At 39.6% G+C, this 14,105-nt stretch overlaps 1 protein-coding gene across 1 annotated transcript in view; it reads left to right on the top strand.

The window, feature by feature from the left end:
* The first annotated feature begins 11,871 nt into the window (after positions 1-11,871).
* The window catches only part of tcf7 (transcription factor 7), a 73,089-nt gene continuing 70,855 nt past the window's right edge, over positions 11,872-14,105 (top strand). Inside the window, exons 1-2 of the mRNA XM_087175810.1 lie at positions 11,872-12,351; positions 12,730-12,799. Of these exons, the coding sequence (XP_087031936.1) occupies positions 12,169-12,351; positions 12,730-12,799 (253 nt within the window). The 5' untranslated portion in view covers positions 11,872-12,168. The remainder of the gene's footprint in view (positions 12,352-12,729; positions 12,800-14,105) is intronic.

The raw sequence follows: 14,105 nt of genomic DNA, 5'->3' as shown, positions 1-14,105 counted from the left end.
ACAAAGAAAGCTGACAACCACCAAAAAAAAACATCAAAAGAAGAAGAACTGTGTTTTTAAGGTGGCACCTGACAATTTCCGGATCCAACTGAAATTGCAGCACATCTTTCAGCTAGCAACTGTAATGAGGTCAGCGGCGGATGATGTGATTCATGCAGGCTAACTAAAATTATCATTGCATTCTACATTATACCTTTACTTTTTTAACTTAAAATTTATCTATGTAGCCTACACTTTTGAGTTGTCCTGCTTTATGACACATTGTTTAAATGGTAAAACAAATACCCACATTGGTTTTTGTTGGCTTTTTAAAGCAATCGCTGTCTGTGATTCTCGTATTCAATAAAGTGGCAATGATTGGGGGCTGGGGATGGATGTGTTGGTTATACTGAAAAAGAATAGCTCAGAGCAGCACATTAAAAAAAACACACACAAAAAAAAAAACACAGAAGAAATTAATCAGTTAGCTTTTTTGGGACTATGAACTTCCACGTTCCAAACTTCCAACTTGTGAACTATGATCATGAACTAGTTGATTTTAATTTGTGTGAACTGAACTTTGAGCTCTTGTGAAGTGTGAACTTGCACAGCACTGGTCACAACTGTTCCACTTACTACTATAACCAGTTTTAGTTTTACATTTTGACGACCACAAATACTACTATTACTGCATCTCTGTTGTTGTTTCAGTGATGCCCACGAACATCCCTTTATTATAAGGAAGTATGTTTTTCATCACAGGGTTCATCTGGACTCACATCAACTATGTGACTTCTTTTTTTAAAGACCTTGTCCTGCTGCTTTAAATCAACAAAGACTGAAACAATAGCCTAATGTATTAAGCATAGAAACCGAACCACTGAAAGAAAAAAAGTATATGTACATTCTGTGGCTTAATAAATCTCTGATGCTTTTGCTGGTGGGGAAATTGAACCTTAATAAAACAATTTTTCATACAGATCTGCTGTATAGCGAGCGTCTTGTGTGGCTCTCACTTACACATTTCATATTTAGCGGTCATTTTTATGCAGAAGGAAATAAAATTGATCGAATAAACCTCTTCAGTTAGAGAAGACAATTTGAAGTTGTTAGAGTATTATGTGTGCATTTTTAACTTCGCTGAGGAAGTCGTGTTTTCACCCATGTCTGTTTATTTGTTAGTTGTATACAAACCTGGTGGCGAGAGGGGATGGGGCATGGGCCAGGGAAGAACCATTAAATTTCAGAGCAGATCCGGCTCATTTACTATGGATTTAAACATTTTTTCTCTGAAGTCTGTTGTATGTTGTTTGACACTGGCCTTGGCTTTCTAGTTTATGAATGTGTTTTGAACTTACTGGAGGCTGCTGGATCTCAAAGCCCACTGAATACTTATTTGTGGCTAATTTAGTGCCTTATGGGTTCGCTTTATTATGTTGGATGTAAAATGGTCAGTGTACAGTATGTCAGTCATGTAATCCCTACTCTCTTTTCAAACCTTTTTTGCTGCTGAGTGACTTACAGCTCAGAGTTTGGTCATTCATGCGCATGCACCTTTGGACACAGGACAAAAGCTTTTACTCCACCCTCCTTATTGCTATAACTGTACCTAATGCTATTAGAACTACTTCCTCTACAACTGCAATTAATATGCCTATGACTTCTACTAAACTAAACTGCTACCACGATTGCAAATACTAGTCTGTAAGACGATAAATGTACTGTGTAAATAATGTACTACCTGGTGTAAATCCTGTCTTTCTGATTAGTACTACTATTCATACTACTGCAACTACTGCTTCTATGGTATTACCAATTGTTCTGACCTTTTCATTTTGCGAGATGAGATTACTTTTTTTTTTTTTTTTCCTGAAAGTAAATGGCAATGGTGGGAATTAATATCACCACACTGGAGTGAAAATGTGCAGTGAAAAAGAAAAAACAGTTTGTTTCCATTGAGCCAAGCTGCTGCTTTGTGGTTCATCAGTGTGTGAGTGTGTTTAGATTTGAATCAGCCAACACTAATGTATCAAGCTTTAAATAGCAGGCAAACTGCCTCAACTCAGGGAGACTACAGTCTTTTCAGCATTTTCTTTTTTTTTTTTTGCAAAAGTGTGTTTCACACGTTCTGTGGTAAAAAAGCTGCATGTGCATGTCTGCGTGTGTGTGTGTGTGTGTGTGTGTGTGTCTGCGTGTGTGTGTGTGTGTGTGTGGAGCGAGGAGTGAATGGCTTGGCTCCACATCAAAGGCCCCTGCGAGTCTCTGCATTAACGAGGCCCTTTGTTTCCTGCCTCCCAGATTACAGCACGTCTCTCCCTGTGTGTGTGTGTGTGTGTGTGTGTGTGTGTGTGTGTGTGTCTGTGTGTCTCTGTGTGCGCGCGCATATGTCTACGTATGTGTGTGAGCGTGTGGAGGGCACAGTAACCTGTAGACCGAAGGCCAAAGCTTGATCCTCCTCCTCCTCCTCATAATGTAACCTAATGTAACCAAAACCAAGCTGATCCAAGGTCAGTGCATCGGTTCTCACAAAGAGTATAACTCATGTAAAAGTAAAGTCTTTACTGAGAGAAAAAGAAGAAAAAGATACAAATATCCAAGCAGTCTGAAATAACTGAATTAGGACATGTACGCACAAACAACTGCACTGAATGAATGAAAGGATGAATGTGTGGACTGAAACTTGAAAACATGACAGAACCCCCCCCCTCAAGACACGTCTCCTAACAGCCAACAGTTGCTTGGCCCAGGAGGAAGGAGCATGAGAGACCACTGGGCCGCTTCCATCTCATGGCTGTCTCGTTCAGTTTGGCTGTTATTGGGTGCAGGGAAATCAGAATGAGACTGTTTGACCTTACCCTAAATGTCCTAGTGCTCCAACCACACAGGAAGGGGGAAGTATTTCCTCTGTCTCCACAGGGTTCTCTTCCCTCTGAAATTGGCAAGAAAGGGCGTCAGGTTTGACATTCTTGGAACTTCGGAGGTAGAAGAGAGTGAAATGAAGCCAAACCAATAAAGGGAAGTTCCACCCTCTCGAGCCAGTATCTCCATTCCTCCAGTGCCAACTTGCCTGCCAGCAGCTCCAGGTTGCCTTTGTCTTTATTCTTTTTTGCAGATGACAGCTTCCAGGAAAAGAAGGTGCGAGGGTGCACCCTCTGATCATTTGCTGAGTGTTGGGAGAGGAGCCCACCCCCCGTCAGACGCATCCACCTCCACCACAAACTGCCTGGAAGGATCAGGGAGAGTGAGAATGGGGGCAGAGGTGAAGCGTCGCTTGAGCTACTCATACAAACTACCTCTGCAGAGGGAGACCAGGAGAAGGGATCTTAAAGGAGGTAAGAGCTGTGAGGGCAGCATCCATGGAGCTGTTATTCCAGACCAAGCATCTCTAGGAGTTGGCAAATCCTAGGAAATGCTAAAGTTGTTTGCGGGATGTGGGCTGAAGCCATTCCGTGACTGCTTGGACCTTGACCGGGTCCATCTGGATGCTTGACTCTCTGAGCACAAACCCCAAGAATGAAACATCTGGGACATGAACATCAGACTTTTCTGCTTTCACGAAGAGTTGGTTCTCTAAGAGTTTCTGTAGGATCTTTCTTACGTGTCCCCACATGCATGCTGGGAACTCAGATTGAGAGGCAAAACTAGGGACAGGAGACAGACAGACAGCATGACAGTGCTCACGCCAGCCTAAAATCACCCCAGTAGTAGTGGGGATTGTGTTTAGCTTGCCATGGGTAACCAAGAATTACTGGAAGTTGAAGGGCATGTGAATGATGGTTACCTAACATGCTGAGGTGCACTGTGTGCAGCTGTGTGGTGGGTGACTAAGGCAAGGAGGTGGCCATCAAGAGCTTTGTTTCACTTACTTTCTGTGGCGATTGCAGAAGTCTTGTATCTTTCCCATTGCCGAGGTGAGGTGCCGCAATGAAGAGCCATCAGCTCCCACCGGGGACCAAGTCCGCTGGATTCAAGGTTGCCAGATTGTATTGTCACACTTCTCAGAAAGGGGACAAAAGAGCATGACTCCGAAAGCAGATGTAAAAGTAAAGAGTGTTTTCTTAAAGAAAAAATTAAGGATACAAAAATCCAAGCAGGAAAACAAAGTACAAAGAATCCAAAAAACATTGGTAACATCAGAAACAGGATCAAAGAACAGAGCACTGGAAGGCACATGGCGCAAAGACAATCTGGCAGAGATTGGAACTGGAAACGGACCGGTGTTTATATACTCTGGAGCTAATGAGGGAATGGGGAACAGGTGAGCAGGTGAGTGAGGTGGAGCCGGTCAGGTGATTCTACCAGCAGCTGAAATGACAGCAGAATTATCTAACATGTATGCTCAAACAACCGGATGAATGATAAGACCGAAACTCAATTACATGACAGTCAGTTTTGAATGAATTATCTTCATTTCTGTAGTTAAACACTTTAATTCAAAACTGTTGTATTGTCATCTTTCCACATGCACTATATTGTATTATGCAAATCCAACTAATCTATGTATGTCACTACACAGACAAAGCTCTATAGTGTATAAGTAATTGTACACTGATTGTCTATATCTGATTCCCAGTAGAAAACGCTCTTGTATTTCTTAAGCAATACATGCAGAGTGAACTCAACCATCATAGCGTGGAAAAAGTAGATGTGTGAAATAAAAACAGCAGCATTACACATTTGTAAACTGTCTTAATTAGGACAATCCCATATGTTGAATCCTTACTTGGATGTGGGAGAAAAAAAAGGGGATAAATGAGTGCGTCTCTGGGTTTTGACAGATAGTCTATTCAGTAAAAGATTAAAAATAGTTACAATCTGTTTATACTGTAGATACATTCAAAAACAGATTTTATTTTATGTTTTCTGGATTGCTCAGAGACATGTTGGAAAGAACGTACAAGTATCATCTTACATGCCCTGAAACTGAGGGAAAAGGGAAATATTTATGACTACAAAGCCATCTTCCTCTCTTGGTATCCATTATTTCATTTCGGTCTTATATGATCATTGCAGGGTTACATGAATATTTCATATTACAGGATAATCACTGGCTTGTCAGTGTGAAAACAGTCCCATACAGATTATTATGTCTGTGATGTAAACTTTAAACAGTTTAAACATTTTAAGCAAGTTGCCGGCAACCTGTCATGGAATACATTCATCAAAAACAACCTTCCAACCTCCGGAACTGCCTTCAACCCTGATGCTTCAACCTGCAAATCACCTCACCTCACCTCAGTCAACTCAGCAACACACTGAGACAAACCTTGCGGCGCATGTGTTCGTGTGTGTGTGTGTGTGTGTGTGTGTGTGTGTGTGTGTGTATGTGTGTGTGGTGACAGAGCGTGACGCAGAAGCTCTTTTGCTGCTATTTCCAGTCACTATCAGACCTGTTTTTCATAAGCTGGAGCATGATTTGTTAATGCACGTCTTTAAAAAGTTCATGAACTGAAGCAGGCCTGAGCGAAGATGGAGCTGTTCCAACCACAGTTCGCTCGCTCTTTCCTCTGAGAAGTGAGCAGGCTGCGTGCAGGCATCTGAAGGGTTTTGCTCCACGCAGAGATAAAGACTGTTCAAAATGAAAAAAAGAAAAGGGGGTATCTCCTCTTCGGGATAGCTCAAAATGAAGGAAAACAAAGCCATTTCAGAAGACGATCCCTGGATCAGACTCAGTGAAACACAGCAATCAAGACCTCAGTTGCCCAAAGAAAACGAGTTTTATAGTTGGGATTTATTTATTTATTTATTTTCAATTTGTGCTTTAAATTGGGAAAAAAATCTGTCGCCCATTAGATGAGCATGGTTCCGTAAAAAGATTCACTAGCATTTCTTCATAATAAATCTATTGGAAACTGATCTTTAGCTTGTAGTTTTGTCACGTGATCTAGATGAACATTATATTATCAAACTACTTCATTTATGTATTATTAACTATACTTGTGATTTTTTTGATGTAGTTGCTGAACTTACTGCCGGACATGTTATAAGTTGCTCGGGACGAGATAAAATATATATTAATTACATCTCAGATCTTGTGCTGTAGACACAAAGTCGTAAATAAAAGTGTTTGCAACTTCGTCCACTGATCCTCCACTGAAGACCAGCGATGTGTTTTCAAAGCTCTTTTCCTCCACTGTTTATGTTTGTTGATTTCACCCCCAAAGCCCTCCAAAGATCTGTGCTATCAACTCATAAATGTTTGATAAGGAGCTAACGAAGAGGTAAAGGGACTGCATTCTGCTAAATCAAAAGAGACAGACACATTCAAATCAGCAAACACTCAGCAAACTAGAACTTGAACAAGCCTCATTATCTGGCACAAGATATCAAGTTCTCAAGTCAAGTCTTCTTTTTTTTTTTTATTTGGGCTTATTATGCTGAGCCAGTATCTTCCCTTTTCAGCACATTCATGCAGACGAGAGCTGAGACCAGTCTCGAACTGTCGGCCAGTGAGCGGTTTCATAGGTGCAAGTTGAGTGTCTTGGACATCTTAACGGTAGCTGCTGGAGAAAAAGGACCACTCTTTTCTTTTCTATTTCCTCCCTGTTCTCTACTTCACTTTCAAAATGATCAGCTCCTCGTCTCAAGATGGCTTCTGTAACCTTTATTCTTGATGGTAAATCGTGTTACTAGTGCTATGTTTCCGTCTCTGTGTACCACTTCTTAAGTAAGTGTGTGATATTCTGAAGTGATTCAAAGGTTATTCAGCCTCCTACACAAATCGAACCCACCCTCCCATGTGCTCTGTGCCATCCCATCAGTTTACTGCTTCAGTCAAACTCTCTCGTACAAACAAAAAACTTTTGTACAAATTTCAAATACAGGCTGTCGCTAAAGACATATCTCAGATAATAGCTGGTGAAGGCAACCCTTATTCTACTCTGCACAACCCAAACATAATCCTCTGCAACCTATTAGTTTTTCTTGCATGCAGATCGGTGGTTATCTTGGTCCACTTAATATTCAAAAACAATTAAACATAAATCAATCATAATCTTTAATCGCACTAAAACCGCATTATTGTCAAATATTTTATGTTTTAGATTGTTGTTAGATTAGTTCACTGCTTCATAGCAGGACCTCATACACAAAATAAAACTGTTGAAAAGATTTGTCGAGGTTCCACATTGCTGGCTGGATGCTGCCTTGAAGGACATGGTTTTGATTGTAGGAAAACTACCAATAAAAAGCACACAAGTGGTTCCAGTTAAGAGCTGTTCGCTTGGATGTGGCTTAACCCCAATGAAAGGACATGATTTAATTACTCTGCAGCTTTAATGCGCCTGATGTTGCTTTAGAAAGCATAGTATATAATCTTTTTTTGAACCGACTGTGATTCATCTTTTCAAAAAAAAAACATGTTATAGAAAGAACATTTCCCCACACTAATGATTAAGCAATGGAAAAGGACTCGTTGGAATTATCATCACATATTAAATGAGTTCTTTACACACTGTCAGCGGAGTAAAGCAACGTAAAGTGGAGTTTGCGTACTTTGCACAGAGTGGCATTATTCATTTGGACTGTTAATCTTTCTTTAAAAACACATTTGGGTTGAGGCAAGAGCAAAAGATGTTATCCTGTTTCCCCTTTTATTTCCTATCAACACTGTGTGTTGTCTAATACTGAATTTCCAAACCTCATTGGCTTGTGACCCCTTAAACTGAAGCAAGACTTACCAGGGACTCAACGCATGTGTTTACCAGTTGTGACCATTTCAACCAAAGATTGCGCTTTTTTCCTTGTTTTATTTGAATACCTTTCAGAGGCTTGAAGAGATTAAAAAATATCAAGTAGTTCACAAGAAACAGAACAAAAAAGTGATTAAAGTCTGAAAAAATAAACACATTTGTGTCGCATATATAACATTTTTTTCTGTTGTCCTCTCCTGTCTCTTGGACTTTCAGATTTATCCTGCAGCCTCTTGTGGGGGTCTGGACCCCAAAGTTGGAAACTGGTCTAGCAGAATGCAATATTAACATATCTTTTAGATTTTTCTGACTGAAATGTAATGCATGCATTTTGAGTAGTATGTTATAATAAATAGTTTTAACTGGAACATAAATACCAACACTACCCCATTTGTTTTCTAGATATAATCATGCCTTTAAAGCTTAGAATTACTGCACAGGTATTGCTCTTCTAGTTTTCTATTGGCTTTTAATAACCAAAAAACATAAACATCTCTGCATCAAACGTGTTTCCATTATCAGAACAACCACAGTCTTTGTCATGTTCAGATATAGAACTTGTATCTGTGTCTGAGTGTGAGAAGCTCGCCTCCTGGGGTCACAGCAGCGACACATCTTTTTGTTTTCTGTGTGGGCTGCTTATCTTCTATCTGCTCATGTTTCCTTATTTGGCCTTTCCTGCCAACAGATGATGTCTAATGTCACAACAGTCATTAGAGCACAAGATAAAAGATGATGAGAAAGGATGCACAAGGTGTGTGTGTGTAAGTCACAAAAAAAAAACCCAAAAAACTGGTCTGGTAAGGCAGAGTGGTGTGATCTTGAAATACAACTCTGATCAGACAAGAATAATCAAACTGTTCATAGCAAAAAAAAGAGAGAGTAGAGAGAGAGAGACAGAGAGAGAAAGTGAGAGAGATAGACAGATACAAAGAGAGAGAGAGTGTTTGTAGGTCAGAGTGCCTCAAAGTATTTCAAGAAGAGAAGGCATGTGTAGAGAGAGTGTGTTCATTTCTGGATTTGTTTTGTGTATCTGTCTGTGAGAGAGACAGACAGGCTGAACACAGCTTATTGCCTGAGGTGAACCTGTGAACCCATGTGATGAATGTGTGTAACTATCAGCACAGATATTCATCGGAAACTGTTCAGATCAGAGTGCGGCGAGCTCATGAGGCAGTGGCCCGCATAGAGAGGTGCTGTCTCTCTGGAAAAACAGCTGTCTATATTTAATCAAGGCGAATAAACAAGGAGTTTAAACAACTCATTTATAATTTAGATTTGCATACATTAAAACTGCTCATTTTAATCTTTTTATTAATATGCATCAACGATATTGTATAAATATGCAGTTTTATGCAAATACCAGGCCCATTTTCTGTTTGTATTTAATTCTGTTCCCCAGCTGTGGATCATCATTTTCATTCAAGGCAACCGACTCAGATTAAGTCAAATATTAAGTCACTGCATGGGAGTGTATAAATATTTCTCAATTAAAAACTCTGAAGAACAGCTATGCTACTGTATCAGCATTAAAAATGCATTGGCATGGGGAGGAAAATAGGGGAAGTTTGAGTTTGATAAGACATCAGAACTTTAAGTCTACATCTTTGAACTATGTTTTTTTTTTTCTTCTTTCCCTCCTCCAATCAAGTAGTTGCAATAGCTAGCACTTTTTTGCTGTTTTGGAGACTGTTACAAAATCTGGGGGATGTAAGGACCAGCCAAAAACATGATGTGCCTCCGTTATTGATGAGCCTGCCGTGCCTTCTGATGTTTTTCACAGAATGTCCTACATTTTGCTGTTTCTTGCCTGAGCTGCCATTTTTCTGTCGATGCAAATGAGGAGTTTTGTTCCAAAATGTGGAAATTACCAACTGAACAGTGTGACAACAGCCACTACAAAAGGACTGCTGGGATAGAAGTAAAGCCTACAATGTTTAATTACCAAAGTTATCAACTAACTTGAAAGACAAAGCATTTTAAACAATGAAAATACAGCTATCTTTTGCTTGATAGACCTGTATAATTGTTAGGAATTACTAAATGGACATCCTTTGGGATGAGTGCTCATGACTACGTACATATTTTATGTAAACCAGTCACAAGTAAGAGAGGGTGGGGTTTCAGGTAAAAGAGGCAGCTGATAGGATCCCCTGTCTCTGTCATCAGGCTGCCATCTCTTTGGTAAAGCACAGTACACAAAAGTGAAAGTAATTTTGTGTGTGTGTGTGTGTGTGTGTGTGTGTGTGTGTGTGTGTGTGTGTGTGTGTGTGTGTGTGTGTGGTGAGTTTATTTTCATCAGTTTTGTAAATTAAAGCAAAAGCATGCATGTTGTCAACAGTTGACAATATTTGATTTGGGGGTGAATACACATAACATAGATTTACAATGTATTGTCCCACATGTTTATTTATTCTTTCATTCATTTAAATAATTCATTTATGTAATTAGGGCTGCAAATAACTTTTTTTTTCATTTTCTCTGTCAATTATATTTTTGAATAAACTTCAAACATTTGGTCTATACAATATCATAAAACAGTATTAGTTACCCATCACTAGCTCAAGTTGACATCAACAGAAAAATCCCAAAATATCCAATTTACAATAATGTAAGACAAGAAAAAGCAACAAATTCTCACATTTGAGAGGCTGAAACCATCAAATGTTTGGCTGATTAATGGATTATCAAAATAGTTGCAGATTAACTTTCAACTAATTGTTGTGTATGTGTGCAGATAATATTCAACACCCACACTTGCATAAAAAAAAGTATAGGTATTTGGGATGAAGGACATGAAGATCATGAAGTTTGTTTTTAAAAAAAATCTATATGTTTATTTTATAGGGACAAGGATGGATCACATGCCACTGTTTTCATACCCTGTTTGCAAAGCCTGTCCCTAGATGAGCCTCACTTAGGAACCTCCTCTGATAGAAAAAAAACTAGCCTACTACTATTTGTAAATTTCATGATTCCACTCTGGATAATCTTGTGACTTTAAGTATTATACTTTCAATTAAAATCCTGCTAAATCTGCAATAGCATCACCAAAACTGAAGTTCCGTTGGATAAAAATGCAGGGAAACCTCAAAAAGAAGCTCTGTAAAGAGCGACATGGAAGATAATGAACTGGCTCCACATTAGAGAAGAAAATCCTTTTCCCCACATTTGAATATAAAAATGAGTTTTAGCTCCTCATTGTGGATCATCATCATTTGGAGATAATTTGGTTTTAAACCAGTTGATGACAAAAAAAGTGCAGATTCTGTGTAAACTTTGATTTAGGATTAAGGCTGAGCTGCAAACTAATGAGGTAGTGATTATCATTTCATTATTGTAAATAGAAAATAAAATCTGAGTAAAAGGAAATGAATGAAAAACTAACTCTGGCAGGAGCTTCTTTGAGAAATAATCTGTATTCATTTATTTTATTTAAGCAATATCACACTGTAAAACACATTACTAGTAAAAGATATAAAATGTTGCCTCTTAAATAAAAATATAACCTAGCAACATCAGCACAACATAGCTTATTAAATGCATAAAAATGGCCCCTGTGAGTGTTATAATGTATTTTGTTATGATTTAATGTGTACGTAGCATTTTACTGCTAATTTTCATTATTTCTTTATCTGTTGGGTAGTTATAATCATTAACAATGAATCATATTTTATTAGCAATCATATACTTCTTTAAATGCAAAAAGTAACTCTATCTTTCAGATAGGCTAAATGTAATGGAGTAGTAGTATAATGTAGCATGAAGCAGAAATGTTAAAATAAAGTACCTAAAATATGTATTTCAGTACAGTACTTGAGTAAATGTACTTAGTTACATTCCACCATTGGAAATAATGAAAAAAAAGGTTCAGATGCAAAATAAAATGATTTTGTTTCCTGAAACCATAACACATGATGAGTAATCCTGACAAAGGTATCAGGATGAACATTTTTTGCCTGCAGCCACTGTATCTACACAACCTCAGTGTTTCCCTCGGAGAAACATTTGTTTTTCTTAAGTGAAGGTTTGGTGGCAAAATGCAGCAGCAGACTTCTGCAGCCAGGGGACCGTGGATGGTGTGAACACGCCCCTGGAAGTCATGAATAATGCCCGTTCAGCTGAGCTCATGGAGGCGATGTCTCTTTAAGAGTCTCAGCCTCTGCAGAAACAATCGTACAACCCCCCAACAAGTCATCGGACCTGTCAATCATCCGGTCGGCGCCCTTTGATGCCTAGTGTCTTGGGCTCAAATGAGCTGTTTGCTGTTGTAGGGAAACATTAGTCCTCTACCGACCAACCAGCCGGGGGACGCCACATCTCAACTTTTTTTCTGTATGCGGTGGGGGTTTCTGCACTTTGGAGGCGCCCCAGACTGAGGAGATTTAACGCAAAAGTCCTTTCCATTCTTTTCTTTATTTATACTTTCTTGTTATTGTTATTTTGTCCTCTTTTTTAAAAAAAAAAAGTGTGAAATATCGCAAGGGGGGACGTAGACATGCCTCAGCTCAGCAGCGGCGGCGGGGACGACCTGGGAGCGAATGATGAGATGATATCGTTCAAAGACGAAGGAGAGCAAGAGGAGAAAATCCAAGAAAATGCGTTCACGGAGAGAGACCTGGCCGACCTCAAGTCCTCTCTGGTGAACGAGTCGGAAATAAATCAAAGTCCGAACGCAGCGGTAGGTGGCACAGAGTGTGTGTGAGTGCATATATACACAGAGAGAGAGAGGGAGAGTGTGTGAAGTGTGTATGAAAGCTTGTTTTATTTTACACGCTGCTGACAAGCGTTGAATGAGGCCAAAATGAATTGCCTTCAGGGTTACAGTAGTGAAATTCCCAGGCTGCCAGAGGTTTACTAGCCAACAGGACAGGGATGCTATCGCCTATCAGAGGTGAACAAAAAGAAACACAACATAAACTAGGCCTATGATATAGTCACTCTCACTCTCTGGCACTCCATAGAACTTGTGTGGTTGTTTTAATTCGGGGCAAATCGCCTTTTTCTTTACTTTTTTCTTGTATTCACTGAGCCTGTATTTGTTGTCGGTCCCTTCCAGGCGGTCAGACGGGGACAGCAAGGCGAGCAGAGGGGCTTCGCAGAGAAACACCGGGAGCACCTTGACGGTGGTAAGAACAAGAAAACTAAAAACACAAACACAACTCGCTCTCATCCGGTTTGAGTAGCCACTATACTATCTGAGGAAACGACTGAGAAGCGATGAATCCCCCCACCCCCCACCTCAGATACACTGTGTCAAAGTAAGGAGTATTTTGGTCACGGGGACACGTGTTGCTGCATTAAAACTACCTTCAAGGAGTTTGTTTTCAGGTGTACACTGCAAAAAGACGTCCGTCACCGTCGTCAGCTCTCTACATTATCTCTCAAATCTATCACTTGGTGATGAGATTTCCTCTGTCTCTGTTTCAAAGTAGCTCGACTCAAGAGAGACTGACGTAGAAATGATCTGCTTTAAATGTGTTTAAAAGTTATTTATTGAAACATGGACTCTGGCTGAGATAATTACCCTCTCCAGCAGAACATAGCAAATATTTTTAAGTGTGTCTTTATACTGACAGCATGATCTTCCCTACGTTCATGTATTTCAACACCCTTTAGATTTACAGGCTTTTTGAGAGTCAACCCTTGACATTTTTTGCAGTGTAGCTCTTGCCAGACTTTGCCAAAAGTGGTGTCAGCCAGGTTCCTTGAGAGATTTATTTGAGCTTTTTTTCTCTTTAAGGATACCACCCAAAAGAACAGAGCGATTCCACTTTAGCTCCCATACATGGCAGTTTTAATTACAGGCCTCACTGTAGGCTGTAGTCAGTTAAAAAACTAATTTCAGTCATTTCTAAACGGAAAAATCTTCCCTCATTGTTTCTTTGAGCAAAATCCTCATCATATGTGGATTTGTGGTCACATGTGCACCTATTTGAGGGGGTCTTGAAGAAAAAGTGAAACCCACAGAAAAACATTTTGCACCACCCTGAATGATGGTGATTGCATTATTTCATTCTCTGTAACACTGTTTCTGGCCACGTTTTTGGCACCTTCTGAAAAGCTCAGCAGTGACAGGTGATCAGACTGGAACAATAAAAAAAAAAAAAAAAAGTTCAGTGTTTCTCTCTGTATCTCATACAGACCAGGTGTAATCTGGTTATAGCTGACCCACAGAGAGGCCTCTGATGCTTAATATGGGTGGTGGTGAGAGATAAATTAACACATAGGCAACAGGAGTTCACGCCTCTCAGGCTAGGTGACGCTTGTAACGCTTTTGTCTCAAGTATTGTAGTCTGTGCTCATACAAGGATATAACATGTAGTAACTAGAACACTTGTAAATAGTTGACCTACTTTGTATGCACGCTTATTTTGGATGTCAAGTTTTTCTTTTTGTTCTGAGACACACAGCTAAATCTTTTTTACAACATTG

This window comes from Seriola lalandi, unplaced genomic scaffold, assembly GCF_002814215.2.
Source record: "Seriola lalandi dorsalis isolate HSWRI2012SDOR001 ecotype SW California unplaced genomic scaffold, Sedor1 jcf7180002054502, whole genome shotgun sequence".
Lineage (NCBI taxonomy): Eukaryota > Metazoa > Chordata > Actinopteri > Carangiformes > Carangidae > Seriola > Seriola lalandi.
Note: the sequence above shows the minus strand (reverse complement) of the source record. Positions and strands in the feature narration are given on the sequence as shown.